Consider the following 26,775-nt stretch of genomic DNA (forward strand, 5'->3'; position numbering starts at 1 on the left):
GCACCACATTTCAGGCAGTGCTGCTGAGGTTCCAGGTACCCCACCTAAGGCAGCAACAGGCAGATGCTGGCCACAGAACAGGTTGGTTTATTACTTTAATAGCAAAGAGCTGAAAAAATGTCAGGTCCCACAAAGGAGCAGAACCTAACCCAAGGCCCGCAAGGCATCTCCACCCCACAGGGGTGCGGGCTGGGCCAGGCAGGGCTGAAGGCAGCAGGAATGGGAACAAGAGACCAGGCCCACTGGAGAGGCCCTGCTAGGGTGGGCAGCCTGGTGCGGGAGATGTAGTGTAAGGACTGAGCAGGCAAAGCCTATTCAGGTCTTGTTAAGTGTCCAGAGTGGATCCAGAAGGCTGAGGGGGTCATCAGTGGCCCGGGCAGCCCTGAGACCCTGACCATTATGGGCTTGCAGAAAGTTCTGCTTGCTCATCCGCTGCTTTCCTCGCAAGGAGTTGTCCAGAGAAAAGGCCTCGGGAGTTAGGGAGGCCAACAGCTCGAGGGATGAGGAGGGGGGCCCCAGGCTGGGGGCCTCAGGTACTGGTGGTTCCTCCTCAGGCTGGGGGGCCTCGGGCTGGGGTGAAGAGAGGGGGGGTGGGGAGGAGGGCGGGAGCTGAGTGGACTCTGGGAGGCTGGCTGGTGGCAGGCCCGGGGGCTCTACGGGGCCTGGGATGCTGGCAGCCGGAGAATCCAGGGCCCCAGGAGGCCGGATGCTGAGCTTGGCAATGGTAGCCTGGATGGAGCTGATGGGCACGTCCCCGCCGAGGACCAGGTCCTGGGAGTCCTGAGGAAGGTGGTTCTGGGAAGACAGAAGTGGGTGAAGACCAATCTGCAAGGCTGGGGTGCGCCTGCCAGCCCCAGGGGCTCCTTCCTCACCTTCTGGCTGACGCTGGTGCCGGCCGACGGTCTGCCCGGAGGAGGCACACCATGGCGCTGCAGGACCTGCTCCACATGTCTCACCACCGCCTCGTGGCAGAACCTGAGGTGCAGCTGGAGAGGGCCCTCGGCTCAGTCAGCAGGGCAGGGTCTCACCGCCCAGGGCGGAGGGCCCCTCCTCGGCCCCATCCCACCCACCCCCTTCGCCCCCAACCCTTACTTTCTCCTGCAGCATGTGTTTCCTCTGCTGCCGCATGCGCCGCACCAGCCGAGGCAGCTCGGGGATCCCATTCCCAGCCTCCACCTCCTGCACGGCGGCGTAGAGCAGCGCGAAGGCTCCCGTGCGGCCCACCCCCGAGCTGCAGCAGGAAGGGGGTGTAAGCGGGGTCCAGGGCTGAGGTGCTGCGGGGCACGCGGCCGCTACCCATGGGGCCATACCTGCAGTGCACGACGACGGGCGTGTGCAGTGGCCGCTGGTGCAGGCAGTGCGCGTGCACCTCCTGGATGAAGCGCAGCAGGTTGCCGGGGCTGTCCGGCAGGCCCCTACGGGTGCAGGCAGGACCCGTGAGCCCGAGCTCAGCAGCTGCCCCTGTAGTGCCCGCGCCAGAGTCCGAGCTGCCCGAGCCCCCCGCCCGCCCAGGGACAGCAGACGCACAGCTCAGGCCAAGTGGGGAAGTGGAGGTGCACGAGCGAGCGCTTGAGGCTCTGGTCCCGGAACTGCAGGCTCAGCACGCGCTCCACATGGGTCTCCGTGGCCCGAACGCTGCTCAGGGCCAGGCTCAGGGCACCGTGCACCATGGGCTGGCCCCTCTCGGTGGGGAAGTAGCGCGCCACCTTTTGCTGAAGAAACAGGCAAGGCAGTAAAGGCTGCTCTGCCAGGGCCCCTCCCAGGCGCCCCCTCCCCTCGCCCTCTCACCTTCTCCATCTCTGCCTCAGACACCAGCATGACAATGACCGACACCTTCTGCTCATGCACCATGAGCCAGAAGTCTGCGGCTGTACCGGGCAGCGGCGCCTGGGTGGCCACCAAAGGCGGGCAGTAGGGGGAGAGCCCTTCCACACGGCTGGCGTTGATGTAGTCGTCCTTACCCGAGCGCAGCACCACGCGGTTACTGTCGTAGGGCATGACATCCTGGTGCCGGTTCTTCAGGGAGTAGCAGCGGGCGATGGCAATGGACCGGCCACGGGCGTCGTGTTCCTGGGCATCCTGCAGCTCTCGCCACATGGCGTCCAGGGCCGCTGCGTCCCCCAGCTGGCCTCGAAAGGCCTCCAGCTCCCGCTGCAACTGCTGCAGCCTCTCGGGGTGCTCGTAGGGGTCCCGCTCAATCAGTCGCAGGGCTTGTGGGCGGCGGCCCTCGGCCGCGTCCACCTTTGTAGGCTGCAGCAGGGGCTGCCCACCCCCAGGGGGCTGTGTGCCTCCGTGCTGACTCTCCGGGCTGGAGGACAACAGGTCTGCGGCCGCAGTGCCCCGGCGCGCGCACGGGGGCGGCTCTGCAGCAGGGGCCCGAGGTGGCACCGGGCCAGGCCCTGGTGACGGGGCAGGTGAAGGCACCAGATGGGGGTTGGGGGTGGGCTGGCCAGCAGGTGAGGGACCCCGGATGGAGAGAGGGGCCGCCTGGGGGCCCAGGGGCCTGGGGGAAGGGGCAGGACCATATGCCAGGGTGGGATGGGGAGACTGAGGTGGACCAGGGGTGGGGAAGGGCAGAGCCCCTGAGTGGGGGGGCAGAGGGTCCTGAGAGGGGCCCGGGTAGAGAGGGGTGTGCAGGGGTGGTGTTGGCTGTCCCAGGACACCAGATTGAGGGGCAAAAGGGTAGGGAGCTTGTGGGGGGACCCGCCCTGGAGCCGGGGGTGGGAAGAGGTTCGGATGCTGGAGTGGAAGGGGCTGCTGGGGGGGCTGGGGCCCAAATGCCACTCCTGCAGGATGAGACTGGGGCCCAACCCTAGGGGCTGGAAAACCTGGGGGAATCCCAGGAGGAAAGTGGTGCTGGGTGGGGGGAGCTGTGAGGGGCGGCTTGGCTCCCATAGGGTATGTGTAGGGTGCGGGCAGTAGTTGCGGCTGTGGTGGGGGCACCGGGAAGCAGGGCTGGGGAGGAACAGGGCTGGGGTTTGGCCGTGGTGCGGTGTGGCTGGAGATGGGGGCCTGCACACTATCTACAGTGGTGGTGGCTGGCCGAACCCCCATGGCCATCTCAGGGCCTGAGAACTGGGGAGGTGGGGCTGAGGGCAGACCTGCAACTGGCGGGGGGGGGCCTACACCCCTATAGGGACTGCTCACCACACCATGCTGTGGGGAGGACCGGGGGACAAGGCCCAACTCTGGTGCGTAGGCAGGGGCTGAGTAGAGGGCAGGTCCAGGGGCGATGGCCATTGCAGGGTGGCCTGGGACCTGGGGGGCCCTGGGCTGCAACACCTGGCTGGGGCCTGAGTAGGTACAAGGAGGAACGGGACCTGAGAGATAGTGGGGTGCTGGGCCCACAGAACTGGGGAAGGGGCTGGGAGGAAAGTGGAGTGGGGTAGCAGTTCCCAAGTAGGTTTCCGGTGGCCGTGGGCCTGCCACCATGTCAGGGGGCAGGCTGCGCAGCTCCTCGGGCAGGTCTCCTGTCTCCGCTGCCTCCCCCTCTTCCCTCCGGGGCAGTAGTGGCTTCGGGGCCGTGGGCCGTGGGGGCGGCTTCTTCTTTAGCTCCCTGCGGGACAAGGTCAGGAAGGAGTGGAGCCAGACTGCCATCAGGGAGCCTGGGTCTGGGCTGGAGCTGCCCCAAGGCCACACCCACCTGTCCAGGAGCTGCCCCAAGGCCACACCCACCTGTCCAGGAGCTGCTGGCGCGCAGCCTCACGGGCCTGGCAGGTGGACTGCGCCCGCTCCAAGAGAGCAGCCACCTTGCTCTCCAGGTCCGCGTAGAAGTCCTTGCCCTCCTGGGACTTCTTCATCAGGTCCTCATAGGCTTCGTAGGAGGCCACCAGGGTCTGGAGTGTAGAGTTCCACCTGGTGGGCAGAGAGGCCAGCGGCAGGTGAGGAGTGGAGCCGGGTTCCGGGCGGGAGTCTGGGCTGCAGTGCGGGGCTAGACACTGACTTTTGGTCCAGCTCACTGAGCACCCGCCGCACGGCTGCATACTGCACGTTGGCCTCGGTCAGTGCCCGGAGGACGTTGTCCTGGGCTGCCAGGTTCTGCTCCAGGTACACCCGCAGCTGGTCATACTTCTTCAGCTGCTCCTCAAACAGCTTCTGAGGAAGGGGGTTGGGGCGTAGGGGACACTCAGGGCCGCACTGCTTCAGGGGGCAGCCCAGCATCAGAGACGGGCCCCGCCTCGCCAGCCCCACCTTCATCTCTGAGTGGTCGGCAGTAACCAGCGAGGCCGTGATATCATCCTTCTGGATCAGCTCCCGCAGCTGCTGCTCCAGGGACACACGCTGGTCCCGCATCTCCTGCACCTTGGCCAGGATACGCTTCAGGTTCTGCAGCACAGCCTTGTCCTCTGCGAGCAGCAGTGGTCGGTGAGACCAGAGGCTCCAGCTCCACATCCCTCCCCAGGGGCACAGGATGGGGGGGTGCAGGGGGCTCACCCGGGGTGAGGGCTGGCGTGGGCAGGGCAGCCCGGACCTGGTCCAGCGGCCCACTGAGCAGGCGCAGGTTGCCCACGTGCAGATTCATGGCCCGGTGCAACTCGCTGTTGGTGAAGGAGGCCTTCTCGTGGACCTCCATGTACTTAGCCCAGTCGCGCCTCACCTCAGCCAGCTCTGCCTTGGAGCCCGCCGGACTGGCCCCGGCCTGGCCCAGGGCCTCCTGCAGCTTCTGCTCAAGCAGCTCGTCCTCTTCCAGCAGCTCCCTGATGTCCTTCAGGGAGGCTTCCACATCCGTGAACACACCTGACAGCGCTGGGGGGTGTTTGCAGGAGAGGAAGAGCTCCTGAGGCAGCCACACCAGGCACCCACCTTGCGCCCGTCCCCAAGGAGACACAACTACCCACACGGTCAAGGGCTGGTGTGCAGCCCCAGGCTCACTAAGCAGGACAGATGGGAGCATGAGGGTGGGTGCCTGCACAACCTCCGTCCTCAGTGAACACCGGAAGGCCGCCGCAGAGGACTTCCGCCACCCAAGTGCTTCTCCCCCTTGCTCACCTTGCATGGACTGCACAAGGTTCCTGACAGTATCGGGCCGGACACTGAGAGCTGCGCACTTCTCCATGAGCTGGGGCGGGATGTGGCTGTACGCATCAAGGTTGTCCACAGTCTCAGGGTCCAGCTGCATTGAATCCATGAACTGACTGGGGGGGGTGGGGATGGGCAACAGGACCAGGTGGGCACCGACCCAATTCTCCCTCCTCTCATGAGGGTAAGCCCCACCACTGAAACCCAAGTCTGAGGTCCTAGCAGAGGCAAATCAGCATCCTGACCTCCACCACTGAAGGTCTGGCCTAGCCCCACAGAACACACCTGGGGCACTGCTGAAAACAACGGGACACAGGAACACTGCCCTCCCAAGCCAGGTGACTGTTCCCCTATAAATCTGGTACCCAAGACCATGTGCAGGAAGGGGAAGGCTAGGCAACCTGATGCAAGAAGACATTCACTCTTCCTCTCCCCGTTGCAAGCAGCACTAGAGACCCTGCAGAGGTGCACCGCATCCCCACGCCCCCCACCCCCGCGCCTCCCACCTCCAGCTCCGCACTCACTCCAGGACCTCATTCTTGTCCTCAATCTTGGCCATCATCTCCCGAAGCAGCTTGGCCTTCTCCTCACTGCCAAAGTGACAAAGCAGGTGTTGGAAGCTAGGTCTCGAGACCGCCCAACCCCATCTGTGCTAAGAACAGGTCAGCTCCTCCCACCCACCTGTAGAGCGACGAGGCTTCGTGAGCAGCCATAGGTACCAGTTTGGCAAAGATGTCAGGGCCTGTAACAGCAGGGTCTGTGGGGTTCACCGGTAAGGGCTTCACCAAGGGGGCGCCTGGGAGGAAGAGGAAGAACGGTGGAAACCAGGCCCACACAAGCCTTGAGTCGGCCTCTATTCTATACTCCTGCCTTCACGACCCCCCCCCCCCCCGCCAATCCTCAGCCTTCCCTCAGCTCCAGACCTTTTACAGGCTGAAGGGTGTCCAGTGCTGGGACAGCCTCGTGGTAGATGAAGTCATTGTCCTTTTTGGCAGAATTATACCTGAGGTCAGAGGGGGCAGTGGGGAGTCCAGCAATTAGGCCACCCACTCAGCTACTTGAGAGCTGAGCCCCCCGCCCCCCTCCTTCCCAGCCCAAGACTCACTTTCCCCCAATGACGTCCATAGCAAAGCGCAGTGCGTCCTGCACGGTGTCAGGCTGGCCCTGGAGGAAACGGATGGGAGGGGACTCAGCCCCAATCAAAGCCAGTGCTAGCACAATCCTCGGCCCCCCGCAGGCTCACTCCAGGTTCTCTGGGGGCTCTGAGGGCCAGCCAGGCTCTTCCTCAGCTTTACCTTGGCCAACTTGATAGCTTCATTGAGCTTGTCCAGGGCACTCTGGAAATATGCGACCTGTGGGGGGGCAGTAGGCAGAGCCTGGTGCATCCTTCCCTCCTCCTGCAACCCCACTAAGCTCTGACTGCTCATGAGGTGACCCACTAGAAGACCAAAAGCTTGAGGAAGCAGCCAGGTGTCAGCCCAGCCAACAGCATGGAGTCTGGCAGGCCAGCTGGCTCCACTTTACAGCTAGCCCGCCCCCACCAACCCATCCCCACCTCAGTCCCCTGGGGACAAAGGTGAAGCAGATAGGACAACACAAAAGAAACACCAGGCCTGCAGCTGGGGGGTGGCCAAGGATGTGGGAGTGAGGAGAGCCTCCCCATCCTCTGTCATGGAAGGGAGCCCTCTAGCACCTTGTGAACAAGGATGGAATCAGTCCGAACCCCTCCTTGCCACAGCTCACTCACCCGCTCCCCAAACTTCTGCTGCTCCTCCGCCTGCTTCCCCATGTGCAGCTGGGGGCAGAAAGAAGAGACTCTTACTTCCCAAGCGGTGCCCGCCCCGCCCAGCCCTGCCCCACCCCGCCCCAGTGGTTACGGTGCTCGCACATGAGCCACAGCTGCAAAGTAGTAGATCTTCATCTGGACAAGCTTCTTCCAGTCCTTCTGGATCCGGCCCAGCAGTGAGGCGGTGTCGGGGTTCTCCAAGGCCCGGCATGCCTCCTTGTAGTAATCTACTACCTGGGGGCCAGGATGGGGTTGTGAGTGGGAGTCAGGAGTAAACTAAAGGCCTGCTCTCAGTCCCTTAAGGGCCACCATCCACCCCCGCCCCTACCTGTGCACTGATGCGGGCCACCAGAAAGCTCTTCCTGTTGTCCAACATTGACTTCTCCAGAAGGCACTCCTGAGCCTGGCCCTGGGCCAACAAATGCAGAGATCTTACTCTTCCCACCAGGGGAACCAGAGAACCCTGTCCTCTCCTCCCACCTTCCCGCCTCCAAGAAGCACCCTCCTGCTCTGACCAACCTGCAGCTCAAATGATCAAAACCACGTCCCCACTGCCATGTGCACAGGGCCGGGTCCAGGATCCGGCGCTGGCTGTCCCCTCCCCTGGACAGAACTGGGCCCCGACGAGGGCCCCTCCTCACCAGCATGAGGTTGACGTTGAGAGAGAGGATCTGGCGACTCATGTCCACACTGTAGGCCTGAGGGAAGTGCTCACGCAGGTAGGCAAAGGCGCCTGCTGCACACTGGAAATGCGTACAGGAGACCTTCATGCCCTGGGAGGGAAGAAGAGGGCGATGGCCAGAGGCAGAGCCAGAGAGCTGCTCGTGTGTCCACTCCCATGGGACAGGGCACAGACTATGGAGGCGAAGAACACTTAGCCCCACCCTTATGTCTTGTGTCCTGCCCGCCACTCCTCACCTCCTCAGACACCCGCTTGTCCATGGCCCCCAGCATGGAATGCAGCGCCCCTGGGGAGTGAGTCAGAGGACATGGTGTCAGAGCTAGCCTGGGGCTGCTCCCTGAGTCGCCGCATGCCTCTGTCGAGTGTGAGGCAGGGAAGACAGGGTTTGGGTATTGCGGCAGATGGTCCAAGAACACCCAGAGGGGAAACTCCCAAGTCCAGCCAAGCCCCTCAGTGTCTTGCTCTATCCCAGGCAGACATGGGATGGAGGAAGGAGGAACTCCCGTCCACAGCACTCAGCCCACAGTTCCAGTCTTGAGGCCCCAGGGATGCCTACACAGCACTTGGGACTCCCCAGGCTTCTCCCTTGAGCCACACTGGACCTCAGTGTGGATTGAGTCGCTGGACTCAGCTGGACTAAGTCGTCCGGGCTGACGGCAGGGCTAGTTGAGGCCGGCCTTGTTCTCCCGCCTGGAACAGCCCAAAGCCACTGGGGGGTTAGAGCTGTCCAGTCAAAGAGAGGTCACTGTTCCTGGCCAGAGCACACAGCAGCACCACCACGTGGCAGAAGAGGAGCTTCTCCCCAGCAGTGTGCCCATGGCCCAGGAAAGAGGTGCTAGGAGAGCTATGGGGAAGGCGGTGGAGGGGTCGGAACCCAAGGGTCTTCTGTCCATGAGCCCACTGCCTTTGCGGACTTCTGAGCGGAGATCCTGGGTTGGCAGAGCTGAGAGGCAGGCCCGTGGGGAAAGGGTTAGGCAGCTCACCAAGGTTGTAGAGAATGCAAGCCTGCTCGTATTTGATGTCCTCATGGGCCACAGACTTGCCAGAGAAGATCTCGGTCCTGCAGACATGGCACCCCCATCAAATTAAGGGAAGGAGCTGGCCAAAGCCTTGAGGCCAGGTGAGAGGACCAGCCATCCCAGTTAGGTCAGAGGGAGGCCTAAGGAGACCACACCAAGCCACCCCCGTCCTCTGTGGCAAGGAAAAGGGGAGGGGGCTGAGGAAGGAGAGGGGACATCCCCACCATCCAAACACTGGGCTGGCCCAGGCTCCCTCTGGGCATCCCCCCAGCCCTGCCTGCCAGCTCTCACCAGGTGACAGGAACGGCGGCCTCCTGGCCCGAGCCCATGGGGACCCGACTCTGCAAGTAGTGAAGCTGGCCCAGGTACTTGCGGAGCACGCTGCAGCCCTCAAAGTCCCGTGGGACACGGACAGCATTCTGGGGGGCAGATGGGAGAAGTGGTCCCGCCATCACTTGAGGTAGAGTACAGGCAGGTCTGTCTGCCCACAGAGGCCCCAGGGAGAAATCTGCATCTGAGATAGAGACCGCACACTCCAACGGATCCAGAGAAAGCCCACAGCTAAGGCTGCAGCTGTCTAACCACCGCCCTGCCAGCCGGGGCTAGCTGAGTCGGTCCCACCTTCCTGGAAGGCAGGTCTACAACAGGTATTAAAAATGTTCATGGGGCGCCTGGGTGGCTCAGTGGGTTAAGCCGCTGCCTTCGGCTCGGGTCATGATCTCAGGGTCCTGGGATCGAGTCCCATATCGGGCTCTCTGCTCGGCGGGGAGCCTGCTTCCCTCTCTCTCTGCCTGCCTCTCCATCTACTTGTGATTTCTCTCTGTCAAATAAATAAATAAAATCTTAAAAAAAAAAAAAATGTTCATGTACCTGACACTGACCCATGGTTCTGTGTCTAGAACATACAGTAAAGAATACGCAGAGAAGCAAATGCTTGATGAGCACACGCGGATATTTATCACAGCATTAGTAACAGGGTCACATACTGCATGCCTCCGAAGTGGACTGTTCAAATAAATTATATCAAGGCCACCCCCAACAGAGAACACGGCCACAAAGACTGAAGACGAGAGTCTCTATTACGTCTAGATGTTCATGACATATTTATTGAGCCAAAAAAGAAAGGTAACAGATAAGCAGTATAGTTTCATTTATATGAAATTGTATAGATACTGACAGCCAACTAGGTATATAAACAAAGATAAAAGATTCTAGAAGGTTATCCACCAAAACGTTAAGTGAATACCACTGGGTAACAGGGTTTAAGTAACTTCTCCTATTCTATCCATACAAATAGAGACATCTGTTTCTTTGTACTATTTACTCATTATATTGAACACTTTCACTTTTTTCCTTTAAAAATTTTTTTTAATTTAAATTAATTAACATATGGCGGATTAGTTTCAGAGGTAGCGATCAGTGACTTATCAGCTGCACACAACACTCAGTACCCATTACATCACGGGCCCTCCTCGATGCTCATCAGTCAGTTACCTCATCCCGCCCAGCCCCCCCCTTTCACTTTTTAATAAAAAACAATAAAGCTATTCCCATTTGGGGGAAATAAAACAAAGCAGATGAACACTGCACTCAAAAAGAAGAACAGACAACATCCTCTCCAAGAAGCAGGTGCACAAAACAAAGAAGGGACGGGCTAGAAGCATTGTGCACACCCTCACCCCACCTGCTGGAGAGAACCACAGCACCCCACTGCCCCCTGGGGACTTCAGCAGCCACTGGGCCCAGCCGAGGGCTGACCAGCACCAGGGCCGACCAGCACCGGCTAGCAGAAATCCTCCTTGGAGGACACCACACTCCACAGCTGGGCTCAAGGCCTCTGCCTGGGATACTCTCAGAAGGAAGGGTTGGGCTACTTCCCCAGTCCGACTTGACAGCACTCCCCGGTGCCTCCAGTGCCTCTCTAAGCAGGAATGTAAACTCCCTCCAGAGCCGCTTCCAGAGGACCCAAAACAAGGATCAGGCATGTTCACGGCCTTACTGCTGCAGGGGGACACATCCCTCAGGCCAGGCCTTCTGGAATCCAGTCACCACCCACTCCCCATCAGAACTGCTGCTAGAACCAAATGCCTCATGGACTTAACATCTTCCTTTAGGCTGACCCATCTGTCAAACTGGAGCCACATCCTCATCAGGTGCCTCTCTAAAACAAGAGGGTCCGTGTGTTAGCTACACAGTTTTTTAATATTCACTAAAGCATATAGAGAAAGATTAAAGCAGAAAACATTTGTCTTTGTGCTTCCCAAAACCACCTTTGGGAAACAATGGAAGCAACCCTCCAAGCGACACAACTCCACAGCACTTTTAATCTTTTAATCCGGCCAAGGATGAACCCCCCCAACCCTTCCACCCCCCGGCCGGGCTCTGCATGGGGAGCACTAGGCAGAACTGGAGGGGCTGAGCCAACAGCAGAGAGGAAAGGAAGCTGAGACCGCACCACTCCCACCACCCCGCTCCTGCCAGCAAACCCTTCACCGCCTGCCAGCTTTATGCCCTATAAATCAAGAACTGATCTGAGCTGCAGCCGGAAGGTCTTCTTAGAGGCAACTCTTCCAGCCCCTGCTTTATAGATGAGGATACTGAGGCCAGATCACTAAAAGAGCATCTCCTACAGCTCCCCAAACTTTATCTGCCTTCCATTTCCAGGGGGCGCCTGGGTAGGTCAGTTGGTTGAGCATCAGACTCTTGGTTTCCGCTCAGATCAAGATCTCAGGGTTGTGAGATCGAGTCCCACATTGGGCTCTGTGCTCAGGGCAGAGTCTGCTTGAGATTCTCCCTCTGGCCCTCCCCAATCTTAAGCTCGAGCTCACTCTCTTTTGCTCCTGCCCTGCTCATGCATGCATGTTCTCTCTCTCCCTCTCAAATAAATAAATACGTCTTTAAAAAAAAAAAAGAAAAAAAGATCTGCAATGGACTCCTGTGTAGCTCCCTTAATTGGAGCCTTCCACTGTAGAAGGCCAATTTTTTCAAAATAAAATAAGCCACCTGGCACTTGGCCTTGGTAACGCTGTCTCCGCAATGCTGTAGGTAGTACCTCGGTTCCTCGCCTGAGAACTGAGCCTGCGTCAGCTCTTCTAGCTCTGGTTCCCACACCCGCTGCCCCACTGTGTCTTTGATGAGCCACCATGTGCACGGCTGGGACCACACCACCTCGGGAGGCAGAGGGAGGCGTCAGTAAGTCACGTGGAAGCAGGAAGGCCTCACCCCAAACTGCCAGATGAAAGCCCCACTCTAGTATCACGCTTCCTGGATCCATCCATCATGACGCTTCTCTTTTACTGGGCACCTTGTTGCTTTTCTACCCCCCAGCCCCAGGAAAATGAACTCAAATACTATCGGAAAAAAACAATTAACAAAATAAATTGCTCAGGGCACCTGACTGGCTCAGTCAAAGGAGTGTGCAACTCTTGATCCTGGGGTCATGAGTATGAACCTCACAGTGGATGCAGAGATTAATTAAAAAACAAAACAAATTGCTCAACTGCTTTTCTCCACACTAACTGTAACAGGTGGAAAATATAAAAGGGGAGGGACACTTAACGATAGCAACAACAATTTAAAAAAAAGTCTAGGAGCACCTGGGTGGCTCAGTTGTTAAGCATCTGCCTTTGCTTGGGTCACGATCCCGGGGTCCTGGGATGGAGCCCCGGATCGGGCTCCCAGCTTTTCCCTCTGCCTGCCACTCCCCCTGCTTGTGCCTGCAGTCTCTCTTGCTCTCTCTCTGTGTCAAATGAATAAAACCTTTAATTAAAAAAAAAATGCTTTATGGCTAAAAAATGCTAGCTGAGCTTTCAGTGAATTTCAGTGAATTGTAAACTTTTTGCTGGTGGAGGGTCTTGCCACCATACTGATGAATGATCAAGGTCGTGGTCGCAGGCAGCTGTGGCAATTTCTTAAGTATGGTAAGTGAAGTCTGCCTGTGGATTTGCTCTTTTACAAATGATTTCTCTGGAGCATGTGATGCTGTTTGAGAACATTTTACCCACAGCAGAGCTTCTTTCAAAATTGGAGTCCGAGGCGCCTGGGTGGCTCAGTGGGTTAAGCCGCTGCCTTCGGCTCAGGTCATGATCTCTGGGTCCTGGGATAGAGTCCTGCATCGGGCTCTCTGCTCAGCAGGGAGCCTGCTTCCTCCTCCTCTCTCTCTCTCTCTGCCTGTCTCTCTGCCTACTTGTGATCTCTCTCTGTCAAATAAATAAATAAAATCTTAAAAAAAAAAAAATTGGAGTCCGTCTTCTCAAATTGTGCTGCTACTTCATCAATGCAGTTAACATGACACTCTAAATCCTTTGTCATTTCAACAACTTCACAGCACCTTCACCAGTAACAAAATCTAGCACAAGAGACCACTTTTCTTTGCTCATCCATAAGAATCTGGTCAAATTTTATCATGAGATTGCAGCAACTTAGTCCTATCTTCAGACTCCACTTCTAGTTCAAGTTCTCTTGCTGTTTTTACCGCACCGTGGTGACTTTCTCCACTGAACTCATGAATCCCTGAAAGTCCTCCATGAGGGCTGGAACCCACTTTTTCCAAACTCCTATTCATGTTGACAACCTCCTCCCATAAATCGCCATTGTTCTTAATGGCATCTAAAATGATGAATTGTTTCCAAAAGGTATTCAACTGAATTTACCTAGATCAGAGGAATCATCATCTATGCAGCTACAGTCTTATGAAATGCATTTTTTAAGGAATAAGCCTGAAAGCCAAAATGAGCTGCAGAATGGATGTTGGTCAACAGGCATGGAAACAACATTTCCATCAGCGCTCTTGGGTGACCATGTACACTGTCAATGAGCAGTCATATCTTGAAAGGAATCTTCTCTTCCTGAGCGGTGGGTCTTAACAGAAGCCTTAAAATATTTAGTAAACTACAGGGACACCTGGGTTGTTCCGTGGGTTAAAGCCTCTGCCTTCAGCTCAGGTCATGATCTCAGGGTCCTGGGATCCAACCCCGCATTGGGCTCTCTGCTCAGCAGGGAGCCTGCTTCCCCCTCTCTCTCTGCCTGCCTCTCTGCCTACTTGTGATCTCTCTCTCTGTCAAATAAGTAAATAAAATCTTTAAAAAAAAATTTAGCAAACTACATTGTAAACACATATACTGCCATCTGGACTTTGTTGTTCCATTTCCAGAGCATAGGCGGAGTAGAATTAGCATAATTCTTCAGGGCCCTAGGATTTTCAGAACAGTAAATGAGCACTGGCTTCAACTTTACAGTCACTAGCTGCAAGAGAGTCAGCCAGTCTTTTGAAGCTCTGAAGCCAGGCACTGACTTCATCTCCAGCTATGAAAGTCCTGGATGGCACTTTCTGGTATGAAAGGTGGATTCTCCACACTGAAAGTCTGCTGTGCAGTGCAGCCACCTTCAAAAATTATCTTCTAGATCCCCTGCTGCAGCTTCTCCATCAGCACCTGCTGCTTCACCCTGTACTCTGTTTTATTTTGTTTTCACAGATTTTATATATTTGTTTATTTATTTGAGAGAGACAGAGAACAAGCAGGGGGAGGGACTCGATCCCAGGACCCTGAGATCATGACCTGAGCCGAAGGCAGACACTTTACCATTTGAGCCACCCAGGCGCCCCTCACCTTGTACTTTGATGTTAGGGAGACGGCTTCTTTCCTTAAACCTCATGAACCAACCTCCGCTGGCTTCAGATTTTCCTTCAGCAGCCTCCTCAGCTTTTTGAGCCTTCACAGAATTGAAGAGTCATTGTCTTGCTCTGGGCTAGGTTTTGGCTTAAGGGAATGTTGTGGCTGGTGTGATTTTCTAACAAGATCACTCAAACTTCCTCCACATCAGCCACTGCTGATGTGGTTTTGTTACCATTCATGTGCTCACCAGAGTAAAAACTATATTTCCTTCAAGAACTTTTCCTTTGCATTCACAACTGGGCTAACTGATACAACGGCCTATCTTGGATTTCAACCACTCTTCCTCACTAAGCTTAATCATTTCCAGCTTCTGATTTAAAATGAAAATGTGCAACTCTTCCTTTCACTTGAACACTTAAGAGACTGTTGTAAGGTTACTACCTGGCCTAGTATCAATACTGTTGTTTCACGGCAACAGGAAGACCCAAGGAGAGAGAGAAAGACACGGGAACAGCTGGTTGGTAGAGCAGTCAGAACACCCCCAACATTTACCGATTGAATTTACATGCTTAGATGGGGTTTATGGTGCCCCCAAACCACGGCAATGGTAACCTCAAAAATCACTGACCACAGCTCACCCCAGCAAATATAAAGATGAAAAAGTTTACAATATTGTGAGAATTACCAAAATGTGACAGAGACACACAAAGTGAACAAGTGCTGTCAGGAAAATGGAACCAAAAGACTTGCTCCACGAAGGACAGGACAGTCACAAACCTTCAATTTGTAAAAAATACAAACAAAAAAACCAAAACCAAACAAACAAACAAAAACCAAAACACAGTATCTAGGGGCGCCTGGCTGGCTCAGTCAGTGGAGCATACAACTTTTGATCTCAGGGTTGTGGGTTTGAGCCCCCCACTGGGTGCAGAGATTACACTAAAAAATAAATAAATAAAAAACACACAGGGGTGCCAGGGTGGCTTGGTCATTAAGCATCTGCCTTTGGCTCAGCTCATGATCCCAGGGTCCAGGGACTGAGCCCCGCATCACGCTCCCCGCTTGGCAGGGAGGCCTGCTTCTCCCTCTCCCACTCCCTCTACTTCCATTCCCTTTCTCACTATCTCTCTCTGTGTCAAATAAATAAATAAAACATTTAAAAAAAACAAAAAGCAAAAAATAAACACATATGGTATCTGTGAAATGCAATAAATCTAAGTCTAGGAGAAAAATGCACAGAAGACACTGGCAAGTCCTAAAAGGATATATAACACATTAACAACTGCGAAACCTTACTATTAACCAAATAACAGAAAATTAAAATTAAATACCCTTTTCACCTAACTGCCAAAACTGCAAAGTAGCAGCAGGAGTAGGGGGTGGAAATGAAAGCAAGTGCATCCTCTTCACCCACTGATTCCTACAGAAACAATCCCAGAAGTGGCCAAGCATGCATGACATGGCTTATACTTACAATGGGGAAAATGGAAATAACCATATGTTTGCGGACACCAGACTGATTAAATCACAGTGCAATGCAATGGTCACAGGATGTTACAAATAATATGGTTCTATGTTCACTGATACAGAAACAAACCCACAATACATTAAACGAAAAAAGTTGACTATGGAGGCTGTATAGGCAGTGTAGGGTCCTACTGTGTTTTTATTTTTGTTTTTTTAAAGATTTTTATTTATTTATCAGAGAGAGAGAGGGGGAGAGAGCGAGCACAGGCAGACAGAATGGCAGGCAGAGGCAGAGGGAGAAGCAGGCTCCCTGCTGAGCAAGGAGCCCAATGTGGGACTCGATCCCAGGATGCTGGGATCATGACCTGAGCCGAAGGCAGCTGCTTAACCAACTGAGCCACCCAGGCGTCCACCTACTGTGTTTTTATACAGTATACACAGCTGACACTTGAACACTGTGGGGTTCAGGGTGCTGATCCCCCAAGCAGTCAAAATTCACTATAATTTTTGACTTCCCCAAAACTTAACCACTAATAAGCCTACTGCTAGCCAGAAGCCTTAGTGGTAACATGGTCAGTTAACACATATTTTTTATGTTATATGCATTATATATTGCATTCTTATAATAAAGCTAGAGAAAAGGAAATGTTAAAGAAATCACAAGGAAAATACATTAATAGTACTGTACTATAGAAAACCTGCATATAAATGGACCCATGCAGTTCAAACCCATGCTGTTCAAGGATCAACTACATATAAAATTATAAAATATATATTCAAAAATTTGCACGGATTAAGAGTTTTTTTTGTTGTTGTTGTTGTTTTTGCTTTTAAGCATTTTCAAACGTCTCCATTAAGTCAGCTGCTTTAAAGAGAAAAAAATATTAAACTAAAATAAGAACACAGGCGGCGCCTGGGTGGCTCTGCGGGTTAAAGCCTTTGCCTTCGACTCAGGTCATGATCTCAGGGTCATGGGATCAAGCCCCTCATCGGGCTCTCTGCTCAGGTGGGAGCCTGCTACCACCCCCCCACCCTCTTTGCCTGCCTCTCTGCCTACTTGAGATCTCTGTCTGTCAAATAAATAAACAAAATCTTTATAAATAAATAAATAAATAAATAAAATAAGAACAGTTCCAGGTGGCTTCTTTACCTCCCTATCAAACCTGTCCCATTCACAAGTGCGTAAAAGTACTGTTGTCCTACCTGTCTGAGCAACTCCAGCTTCTTCAGTTCCTCATTGTAGGCTTCTGGGTTCTCTCCGTAATTCTTTAGGACAAACTAGAGGGAGGGGGAGAGAGAGAGAATGTAAACCAAGAACACAGAACACTCCCCTGCTCTCACTCCTGCCCTGAGCCCTTAGCAGTCACTAGTCTAGATGCACAACCACGAGCCTATCTCCTGGACCACTGGGAACTTTACCTCAATAACGGGGTAGCACTGAGATGTTGACCACGGGAGCCTCTACCTTTAAGCTAAATGGGAAATACGACTGGACCACCCTATGTGAACATGCTGGCTGGTCTTCATCAGGCTGAGCCCTCTCTGTAAAGTCCAGGACTCTGGCAGCTCAGGAAGCTAGGGAACTTAGCTGGCTGAAACGGGATCCCACTAAGCATCCCAAAAGAGGCCACCAATTCAAGCCTCCCTCAAGGACTGGACCTTGCTGTGTTCTGGGATCACAACCATAATCCTAACCCAACAAAAAATGTAAGCAAGACATACCAAACAAGAGTGGGAGTGCAAAGCCTTCTTCACCAGCTGTCCTGGCTAGGGAAGGGCACTGCAGTACAAATGATTTACATCATCCTCACCTTGAAGAAAGGCCCACAGGTGTGTGATGGGAATGATCCATATAGGAGAAGGAAAAATCTGTGCTCACATCAGAGAGGGGACTGGCATGCCTGGCCCCAAAGCACTCAACCACCTCAGGAGTGGACTCTCAGAAATGAGCACACTCATCAGTCTGGAGGCATAGCCTGCACCACAAGAGCCCCTGTCCATCTAAGATCAGCAGACTAAGGCCACTGACCAGGAAGCCTGTTGTGGTGCCTGCTGCCAGCGTTAGCGATCTGGGGGCAGGGGGCAGATATACCCATTCCACAAACACTAAGGCACTGATGCCCACCTCACAGGTTCCCTAAGGCCCAAACCAAGGTTGTGAAGCGGTGAAGGAAGTCAAAAAGGCTGAATAGAGGTGGCCAGCTCTCTCCAGTAGCACACTCACACAGCGTCTGCGGCCCACTTACCTGCTCTGAGGTCCCTTCCCAGAACCTATGCCACAGAGCTGAGGCATTAAGCATGTGGGAACCCAGGCCATGTGACAGCTCCTACCTGCCTTGGTAGGGAAAGGGAGAGGAGGGACAGGCAGAGGGGAGGCTCCTGCTGAGCTTCTTTCAGCATCAACCAGTCACATTCCCAAACCTCCAATCCTGACCCTCTTCTGTTGGTTTTACCTCCTGCAAGATCCATGTGTTCATAAGCTCTATTCTCACCCCTTCAAATCTACCCCTCACCTAGATGCCAGAGTTCTCTTTCTAGCAAAATCCACTGTCATTCCTAACTTCAAAGCCTTCTGAAACACACACACAGCTGGGTGGGTGGGGGGGGGGGGGGTGGAAACAAAACCCAAACATACTTTTCTCAGGACAGTGAGATTATGAGAAATAACTGAATTGCAACCTAAAGAGAAAAATCTGGAAAGGATGTGTGACAATGGCTCCCCAAAGCCTCCAAAACCAAAGGTTATTTCCTAGGCACAGAGTTCACGGCTCTTCAGAAGCACTCCCAACAGCCTTCAAGGACTGTCTTCTAGCAACTCCTGGGGACCCCCAGCCACCAGGCTTGTGGAATTGCACTCTCAGTTCTCAATACTTGTTCACATGTCCCCTCTTCTCTATTAAGACTCAGCTGAGATGTCACTTCTTTGAATTTCAGCTGCTGCTCTACCTACATTCTAAACATGCCTTCACCAGACTGTGCCTGACATAGTGGCAGGGTCCTGCCAACAACACCCCTCCAACCCCCACCAAGCATCAGAAATGGTAGGGGCCTTACTAGGTGTTTTAGATAACTCAGCAAAAGGTTGTGTTTACAAGAAATGCAGAGAATGGATGAACACCTGAAAATACTAAAAGGAGACACTCAAGAAAATTCCGAAGATGAGACATTTTGCCCAACAGTTAACCTACTCTCTGAAAAAAAAATCAATGTAATGGGAGTGCGGCTGAACAAGAGACTAGTCTAGATTCTAAAAGATTAAAGAAACAGAACTAAATACAATTTAAGAACCTTGACTGAATCTGAATTTGAGGGGAAGTCATAAAAATACTTCGGGGGGGAGAAGCCTGGCTGGCTCAGTGGGTAGAACATGTGACTCTTGATCTTGGGGCTGTAAGTTGAAACCCCATGCTGGCTGCAGAGATTACTTAAAAATAAAATCTTTAAAAAAATGCTTTGGGGACAATAGGTAAAATTTTAATATATATTATAGTAGAAAATTTTTATGGACTTTCTTACGTGTGATGATAATACGGTCACACAGGAGGATGTGCTGAGATATATACAACTTACTTTCAAAGCTTTGTGGGATATATACATATACACACACATGGGTGTGTGTGTATAAAGACACACACAAAACAAGAACACACAAACACAGTGAAATCAAACTCTTTTTTTTTTTTTTTTAAAGATTTTATTTATTTATTTGAGAGACACAGATAGGCATAGAGAGCATGAGCAAGGGAGGAGAGGGAGAAGCAGGCTCTCTGCTGAGCAGGCAGCCCAACGCAGGGCTTGATCCCAGGACCCTCGGATCATGACCTGAGTTGAAGGCAGACACTTAACCGATGGAGTCACCCATGTGCTCCCCGAAATCAAACTCTTTACAGTTGCAGAGCTCAGAAGAAGAGTCTGCTCAGGATCTGAAGCTCCTGACAGAACCTGAGAAAAGGCCCAGCAGCAAACAGACCTCGGACCCTGCCACCACAGACCAGGAGCAAAAAACTAGAAGGCAACAACAGGACACCAGTGCACCTATACAACCAACAGCGAGTTAGGGTTGAAAGGACCAGAGAACCTCCAGAGCCTAGGCCGGCTCTGGAGCAGCTGGCCATCCTTTCCTGGGGGAACAAAAAGACCTACGGACAGGTCTGTTAACTGAGACCATGTCCGGGATCAAAGCCACTGGGGTGGGGGGCATAAAAAAGGAAAGGAAAGAGTTACAAGCGCAAAATAGTAAGAGAATGGAAAGGCCATCTCCAGAGAGAAAGATCAATATGATGTTAAGACCTCTAATAGGAACTCACATGCATTAATTCTTTTTTTAGATTTTTTTTTTTTAAATTTCTTTGAGAGAGAGAGAGAAATCACAAGTAGCCAGAGAGGCAGGCAGAGAGAGAGAGGGGAGGAAGCAGTCTCCCCGCAGAGCAGAGAGCCCGACGTAGGGCTCAATCCCAGGACCCTAGGATCATGACCTGAGCTGAAGGCAGAGGCTTTAACCCCACTAAGCCACCCAGGCACCCCTCACATGCATTGATTCTTGATTCTCACAAGCTTATGCGTTAAGAATAGTTCCATATTACAGGTGAGAAAAATGAGGACCAGATTAGTTATATAATTATTTGTAGCAGCTGAAGCTCACCTAAATTAAGTGGAAGAGATGACCTAAACCAAGAGCTGTCTGATTCCAATGTCTATGCTATTTCCATGATACTACTCTTCTCTTTAACTGAGCAACAAATGGCACAGAATTTTGTATGCAAACATTCATCCTAGGTCCTGCCATTTGTTTACAGATTGTAAAAATGGGAACCAGAGGGGCACCTGGGTGGCTCAGTGAGCTAAAGCTTCTGCCTTCAGCTCAGGTCATGATCCCAGGGTCCTGGGATTGAGCCCCAGGTCAGGCTCTCTGCTTGGTGGGGAGGCTGCTTCCTCCTCTCTCTCTGCCTGCCTCTCCACATACTTGAGATCTCTGTCAAATAAATAAATAAAATCTTTAAAAAACAAACAAAAAAAAGAACAGAGATTAGCAATGGCAGTGCTGGAACCCCAAGCCAGGTTTCCTGACTCTTGTCCCAGGGATATTCCATTTGTATCTCTTTCTCTTCTATTAGCATGTTCCCATTCTTCTGTGTCTGTGTCCCCTCACCCCCTGGCCCGCCCCAGGCCGTGGGGGTGTTTAGCTTTTGCTCTTAAGTTGATACAACATCTTGGACTTCCATGGTGCTAATTAAAGCAATAAGCCAAGAAAAAAAGAGAATAAAAGGCACACATGTGTTAACATTACCTTTGTTCACCACACACTTATTTTTTTGCCCCACTTGCAGGATTTACTCAAATATGAGGCATTCCTTGGGCTGGTCCATGGAAACACACATAAAACTAAGTCCCACATAGAGGAGTGTTAATAATTACAACATATGCTTTGCTACTGAATTTCAAATGAGATTTATTCAGAGAAAGAAATTTTATTGCCCCTTGATGTCAGCAAGCCTAAAACCAAATTACAGGCCAACAGCACTGAGGATGAGAACAAAGTGACCAGAGTGACCCTACACTCAAAAGAATCTCTCCTACATCTCTTCTAACAACACCACCAAGAATAACTCAAGTTACATCTCCTGGCAGGTGCTAGAACTAGACTAGGTCATTCAACCAACACTTGTGAAGCACTCTCCACACACAAGTATTTATTACTTCCCAAGTAAAGGAAAGACTCGAGTGAAATGGATACAGGTTTTTGGTGTATGAGACTGAAGTCAGAGAGATGACCTGGACAACGCAAGTCATCTGCTCTTGGAGCCATTCGGCTTTAAAACACAACTGGGCAGACAGGTTTGGTGACTCCAAATCTGTGATAAGAGATAAGCCAGGTCACCACCAGAGGTAACCCAAAGTCCCATGCTCCCCACTGCTGAGGAGGCAGGGTCCCCTTTTAGGCCCCTGGTTGTCTCATTTTCTTTTGTGTGTGTAGCAAGAACTTCAAAGGAGTCGGCTATCGAGAAGAGGGAGAAAAATCCCACAAACCTAAACACCAGGCACTACAAGTGAGTAAGATGAACCATAAGAAGAGGTAGTAAGAGTGAACACTCTGTGCCCCAGGTCAACTGAGCATGAAAACCTGACTGAATTTGGAGGAGTGTGGTACAACAGCTAGACAGCTAAAGGGGCCCAGAGGACGTAGGGTTCAACCTGAATAATGAAGAGGAGGAAAGGAATTCCAGTAAGGACCAGAGCATGAACAATGACCAGATGTGGAAGGAAAAGAGGCTGACAGTTCCTACAGGAGAGGCCTGGGGGAACGAATTAGGGAGAGGCAGGCTGAAGCCAGTGGAGGCAGGCCTTGAATAGTGGGCAGTTTCTCTGGAGAAAATGGAGATTTAGAGATCAGTCCAGCCAGAGTGGGAGGAGAGGTGAGGCCAAGAAGCTACTCAGTTGGCAGGATGGCTACCACATGATACATCTGCCCTTGAGGAAGAGTTACTATGTGGATCATCAGAAGATAAGCTCCAGGGGTGCCTGGGTGGCTCAGTCTGTTGGGTGGCTCAGTCTGTTGGGCGTCTCACTTTATCTCAAGTCACGATCCCACAGTCCTGAGATAGAGCCCCACATTGGGCTCCCTGCTCGGTGGGAAGCCTGCTTCTCACTCTCCCACTCCCCCTGCTTGTGTTCCCTCTTTTGCTATGTCTTTCTCTCTGTCAAATGAGTAAATAAAATCTTTAAAAAAATAAATAAATAAGATAATCTCCATGAAAGCAGGAATTTTTGTCATTACATACAGCCCTGACTTCCCAGGGCTGGCACATACAGTCACTCAATAGCTAGCTGTTCAATAAATGAATCTGAGATGGATGTTAACACGTAAGTCCAAGTGAGCTTGACTTAAGCTCTAGTGCAGTTAAGGGCAGGTGTTTGGGACCGGAGGAGGAAACAACTTCAAATACCAACACTTGTCACCAAATCACTTGGTGATGTAGAGTACAAATCAGCCTTCATCAGCTTCCAGTGAGTCAGCACTGTGGGCTCCACAGCACAGGTAAGAAAGTGCAGAGACAGCAGCATTTTCCCACTCAAAAATTATGTGCGCCCCAGTATCCCAACCTAAAGTTTGGCACTGCAGTTCCAAACCAGCTTGCTGTTCTCCTGGCTCTTATTTCACGTTTCTCCATAACTGAAGGCATGTTCATTAGGAGCAAAACCCAATACTAACCATTAAGAAAGATCTTTTCAACAGCCCAGGCCTTACAAAGAAACAAACCCTTTAGCTCTCTGGAAAACTCCTATTCGTCCTTCAAAGCCCACCAAGCCTTCTCTGATGGCCCCTCCTTAGGCTGGTACTTCATACACTGCATATACTCTTCCACTGATACCACCATTTAATTTTTAAACTTTTTTACTAAACTGAACTCCATGAAAGAAAAAAAAAAAGAACTGTCTCTTATTCATCTGTATTACCAAGGTAATAGTGCTCAATAGGTTGACCTCAACAGAACCCATTTTTACCCCAGTATCCTAAATTAAATTCCACCTCTCAGCTCCAAGTCACTGGTGAAGGTTCCCACAGCTGAGAGAAGGGTAGAAGAGGACAAGCATACGAATGGCAGAAGCAGAGTAGGGGCTCTGGTTGGGGAGAGGAGTCCGGGTCAGGAAGAGTTCCCAGGCTCAAGTGGCTTCTGCAGTCTCCCTCAGGCAGAGTTCTAGGGTACCCTGAGGAAGCCCAGCCTACCCACACACTGCTATTCCTTTTCAGTTGGTTCTTGCAAATACATGCCACAATCTTAACCTATCAAATAAATGGCATATCTTTCCCAACCCCAAAGAAGAGGAAACAAAGAAAAAAACAAAGACTAATCGTGTCTAGGAAATGAAAAGTTTCTTTAGCATTTGAGACCACCTGAGGCTGAACAGCTAATGAGCAACTACTCTCTGGAGGCTCAGAGAGCCTTCCAGAAACTCATTACTCACAAAAAACCCTGTTGGTTAGGTAAGAGTGGCCAGAGTATCAAAGGCTAAGTTCCAACAAAAATATCTCCTAGGATTTTCTGGGCTAAGACTTTATCCACTGGATTTCCATAATTTATGGTCACCATATCTAAATTCCCTCTCAAATGTCATTCAGTCATTTGAGAAACACTTTCCTGAATGCCCAACTATGTAGAGGGGACCTCACTAGGCTTTGAGGACAAGGAGATGCTTCTCTGGTCATTTAGAATTGAATAGTTAAAACATAGCACACATACTAACACCGGGAAAAGAATGGAAAAAGGGATTCAGAGAAGAGAAAGATTCATCCAGATGAAAAGGATTAAAGAACGCTTTCGGAAGAGAAAGAACTTAAACTGGGCCTTGAAAGATGGACAGAACCAATATACAGAAATTAAAGAGGGGCCCCAACCCCATCCCACAGGACAAAGAAGAGAGATTTTCTGGGTGCGAGGAATTCCACAACCAAAGGCACAGAAGAGCAAAATACAGAGAATGTTAAGAGAACAGCAAATGGCTGACTGTGAACAGAATCTGTATCAGAGATACACAGATCAAGCATACACTTGGCCGTCAAAAAATACTGAAAGGGCTGGGGCTGGTCAGGGAGAACTCTAAATGGGTTGGGGCTGAATGAGAAAACAAAGGAGTTTTGTTGTGTTTTAGAAAAATTCATCCAACTGAACTTGCCTGAAAGAGCAGATGGAGAGAAGACTGGGAAAGAGCTAACAATATCTGGGAAAGAGCTAACAAAATTCTTGAGGTTTAAATTAAATCTAATTTCCTGTCTTTACAAATGAGGAAATAAGTGCCCAAAGAAGTTTAGTTTAATGACGGAATCAAAGGAATTCAATCTGTTACCGGTAAAGAGAGGGAGGGAAACCCAGTGCTAGGTGGCCCTCCCCAAGGCTGATGTCTCAGGGGACACCTGATGCTCATTCCACACGCCTGGCCCCTGTGCCAGCCCCACCTGAGCGCGCCAGAGCTCCCTTGCCTCCATCACCAGACCTGTCTGTCTCCCCCGTCCAAGTGAACGCTCAACACAGCAACTGCTAAGGTTTCTCCGGGAGCTACAAGCTCCTCTCCCCTCCAGGAGGTTAAGAAAAGCAGTAACCCTTCCAAAAATGACAAGGAACTGTATCTTTTGGTCCAAGGGGGCTCCCGAACATGGTTCTTCGTAAGAGCCCAGAGACAACTGCACCAACTGTCAGAGAGACCCCAATCGCAGAGGTCAGGCATACCTCTGGCTCCCACCTTCAAAACTCACAAGAGGAGCCACAACCCCTGAGTCCGCCAAGGAGGGTGCTGGACTGACCCCGCACCTAGGGTACAGGTCAACGAAACGGCCAGGGAAGCCCGCTTCTCCCCGCGGGGCGGTCCCGGCCTGGAGCAGAGGCGAGCCGAACTAGGTCCGGAGCGTCACCCCGAGGAAGTGCGGTGCTTCAGTGGGAACCGCAATTGGCCCGGAGCAGAAGTCGGAAAGTCGGTTTCGACGAGACTGTGGGTATTAGCCCCGAGCGGGCGAAGCGGGGACAGGAATGTCTGCAGGGGATGGGCCAGGCTGAGGAAATCCACCCGAGGCCCCTCCTGGCCTCACCCAACCCCGCGACCAGGGCCTAAGGGAGATGATGGACGCGCAGGGGGCGTCACGCGCTGGCAGACGGCGCTACGCGGGAGAGGTGGGGGCTGTGGGGGAAGTACTTACCTTCTTCACGGCCGGCTGGAAGAGGAAGTCACCAGCCTCCTTCAGGTCCAGCCAGATCATGGGCATGCGGGGTACGGCCTCCATGGCGGCTGGCGCCCGCCGGCCACCGGGCCGCTCCCCTAGCTGCCCCAGCTGCTGCCTCAGCCGTGCGCCCCGCCCCTCCGCGCCGGAAGTCACTTGTCACGCGGGGATGAAAATTGGCCGCAGGGCCTGCTGGGGGATGCAGTTCCCGCCTGCGCAGTCTTTAGGGCTAGGCGCAGCTCCATTGCGCATGCTCAGTTTCCTCCGCAGGAAGGGCGTGTAGGGCCAATCTCCAGCTCCCCGCGAAAGGTTTTCTGGGAGTGATAGTCTTCCTTCACTAAGCTGAGAAGCCGGTGGCGGCTGGTTTTCTCTTCTGAGGCGGGGCGGATCTGCGGGCCTGGCTTCTGCAGCCGCGCTCGGGCGCTCCGGTGTTGGGGCGGGGAGGGCGTTAGAGACCTCACCCATTAGCTTGTAGTCCCAAGTAGAGTCGAGGAACGTAGAGGACAGGGGCAGGGCGGGTGCTGTGACAGAGATAATGTGACGGGTGGGCCGCCCAAAAGAGGTGATTTGGAAACAGCCCTGAGGGAGGGACCTCCTGGCCAGAGGGAGCCCCGGGCAAGATGGGGCTCAGAAGAAAGCCAAGGGTTTTATCCCAGGTTGCAGAGATTTGGGACAAAGAAGTGACTAGTTAGAGACTAGTGCACTCCATCCAGCCTGAAAGGCCCGGGGCTGCCTAAGGGACTGAGGTGTCCACTTCTGATGGGAAAAGAACGCCTCGCTAGAGTGTAAAAGCTAAGAGCCATGTGACTTGATGGGCTGGGGTGAATATGTGTGGCCCCGTGAGTACCTAGGATGCCCAGACTGGCGGGGGAACCACAAAATAGAGAAGTTAACCTAATTTTAAAATCATGTATGTGTGACCCGTCTTTGTAAATAAATAAGATGGAGAATGGTTTGGAGATCCTGAAGGCCAAAGTCGAAGCTGGGAAGCCAGTGAGAATCTTTTTGTAGTCTTCCAGAACACTGGTGATGCTGGGTTGGGGCAGAGGGAGGTAAAAAGTGGGCACATTTGAGAAACATTTTGGAGAAAAAAGTGTCACAGCTTGGGATGGATGGATGAAGGGGTAGATGATTTCCAAGTTTCCATTTGGTACAGTTGGGTGGCTGCAGGAACACTTAATGACGTGAAAACAGGAAGAGCAAAAGCTCAGGTCTGTCTAGTGTTAAGCTCTGAGACATTTAAGAGGAGATGTAAAGGAGAGTATGGGACGTGTGGTGTCTGGGCTCACAAGAGGGGATTCACCCACAATGCCGGACCCAGTTTGACCCCAAATCTTGTAAGACTCAGTCAAGGGCCTACCTTCATGTCAGCGGGAGTTAGAGCAAAAGAAAATGCAAGCACAGCAGTGTTCCTAATAGTGTTGTTCACAGTAGCCAAAAGGTGGAAACAAACCAAATGTCCATCAGTGGATGAAAGG

General features: G+C 52.5%; 1 protein-coding gene across 2 annotated transcripts; it reads right to left on the reverse strand.

Moving 5' to 3' along the window:
- Positions 1 to 67: 67 nt before the first annotated feature.
- On the reverse strand, positions 68 to 25,560 carry PTPN23 (protein tyrosine phosphatase non-receptor type 23). 2 transcript variants are annotated; one of them, XM_082705084.1, is made up of 26 exons: positions 25,277 to 25,441; positions 17,311 to 17,399; positions 16,792 to 16,866; positions 8,798 to 8,925; positions 8,471 to 8,547; positions 7,724 to 7,773; positions 7,447 to 7,578; positions 7,134 to 7,214; positions 6,908 to 7,039; positions 6,767 to 6,814; positions 6,315 to 6,371; positions 6,125 to 6,183; positions 5,943 to 6,022; positions 5,701 to 5,815; positions 5,544 to 5,609; positions 4,990 to 5,135; positions 4,435 to 4,746; positions 4,192 to 4,346; positions 3,944 to 4,095; positions 3,676 to 3,855; positions 1,789 to 3,556; positions 1,528 to 1,712; positions 1,311 to 1,415; positions 1,093 to 1,231; positions 873 to 986; positions 68 to 795 (listed from the first exon to the last, which is right to left on the reverse strand). In XM_082705084.1, exons 4-26 carry the CDS (start codon positions 8,833 to 8,835, stop codon positions 316 to 318), a joined length of 4,671 nt encoding a protein of 1,556 aa, XP_082561210.1. In that variant the 5' UTR covers positions 8,836 to 8,925; positions 16,792 to 16,866; positions 17,311 to 17,399; positions 25,277 to 25,441; the 3' UTR covers positions 68 to 315. The 2 variants fall into 2 exon arrangements, with proteins under 2 accessions (XP_082561210.1, XP_082561209.1); XM_082705083.1 differs by lacking the exon at positions 17,311 to 17,399 and having other exon boundaries at positions 25,277 to 25,560.
- Positions 25,561 to 26,775: the final 1,215 nt, after the last annotated feature.

The sequence above is a fragment of the Mustela nivalis genome (assembly GCF_964662115.1).
Source record: "Mustela nivalis genome assembly, chromosome: 1".
Classification (NCBI taxonomy): Eukaryota; Metazoa; Chordata; class Mammalia; order Carnivora; family Mustelidae; genus Mustela; species Mustela nivalis.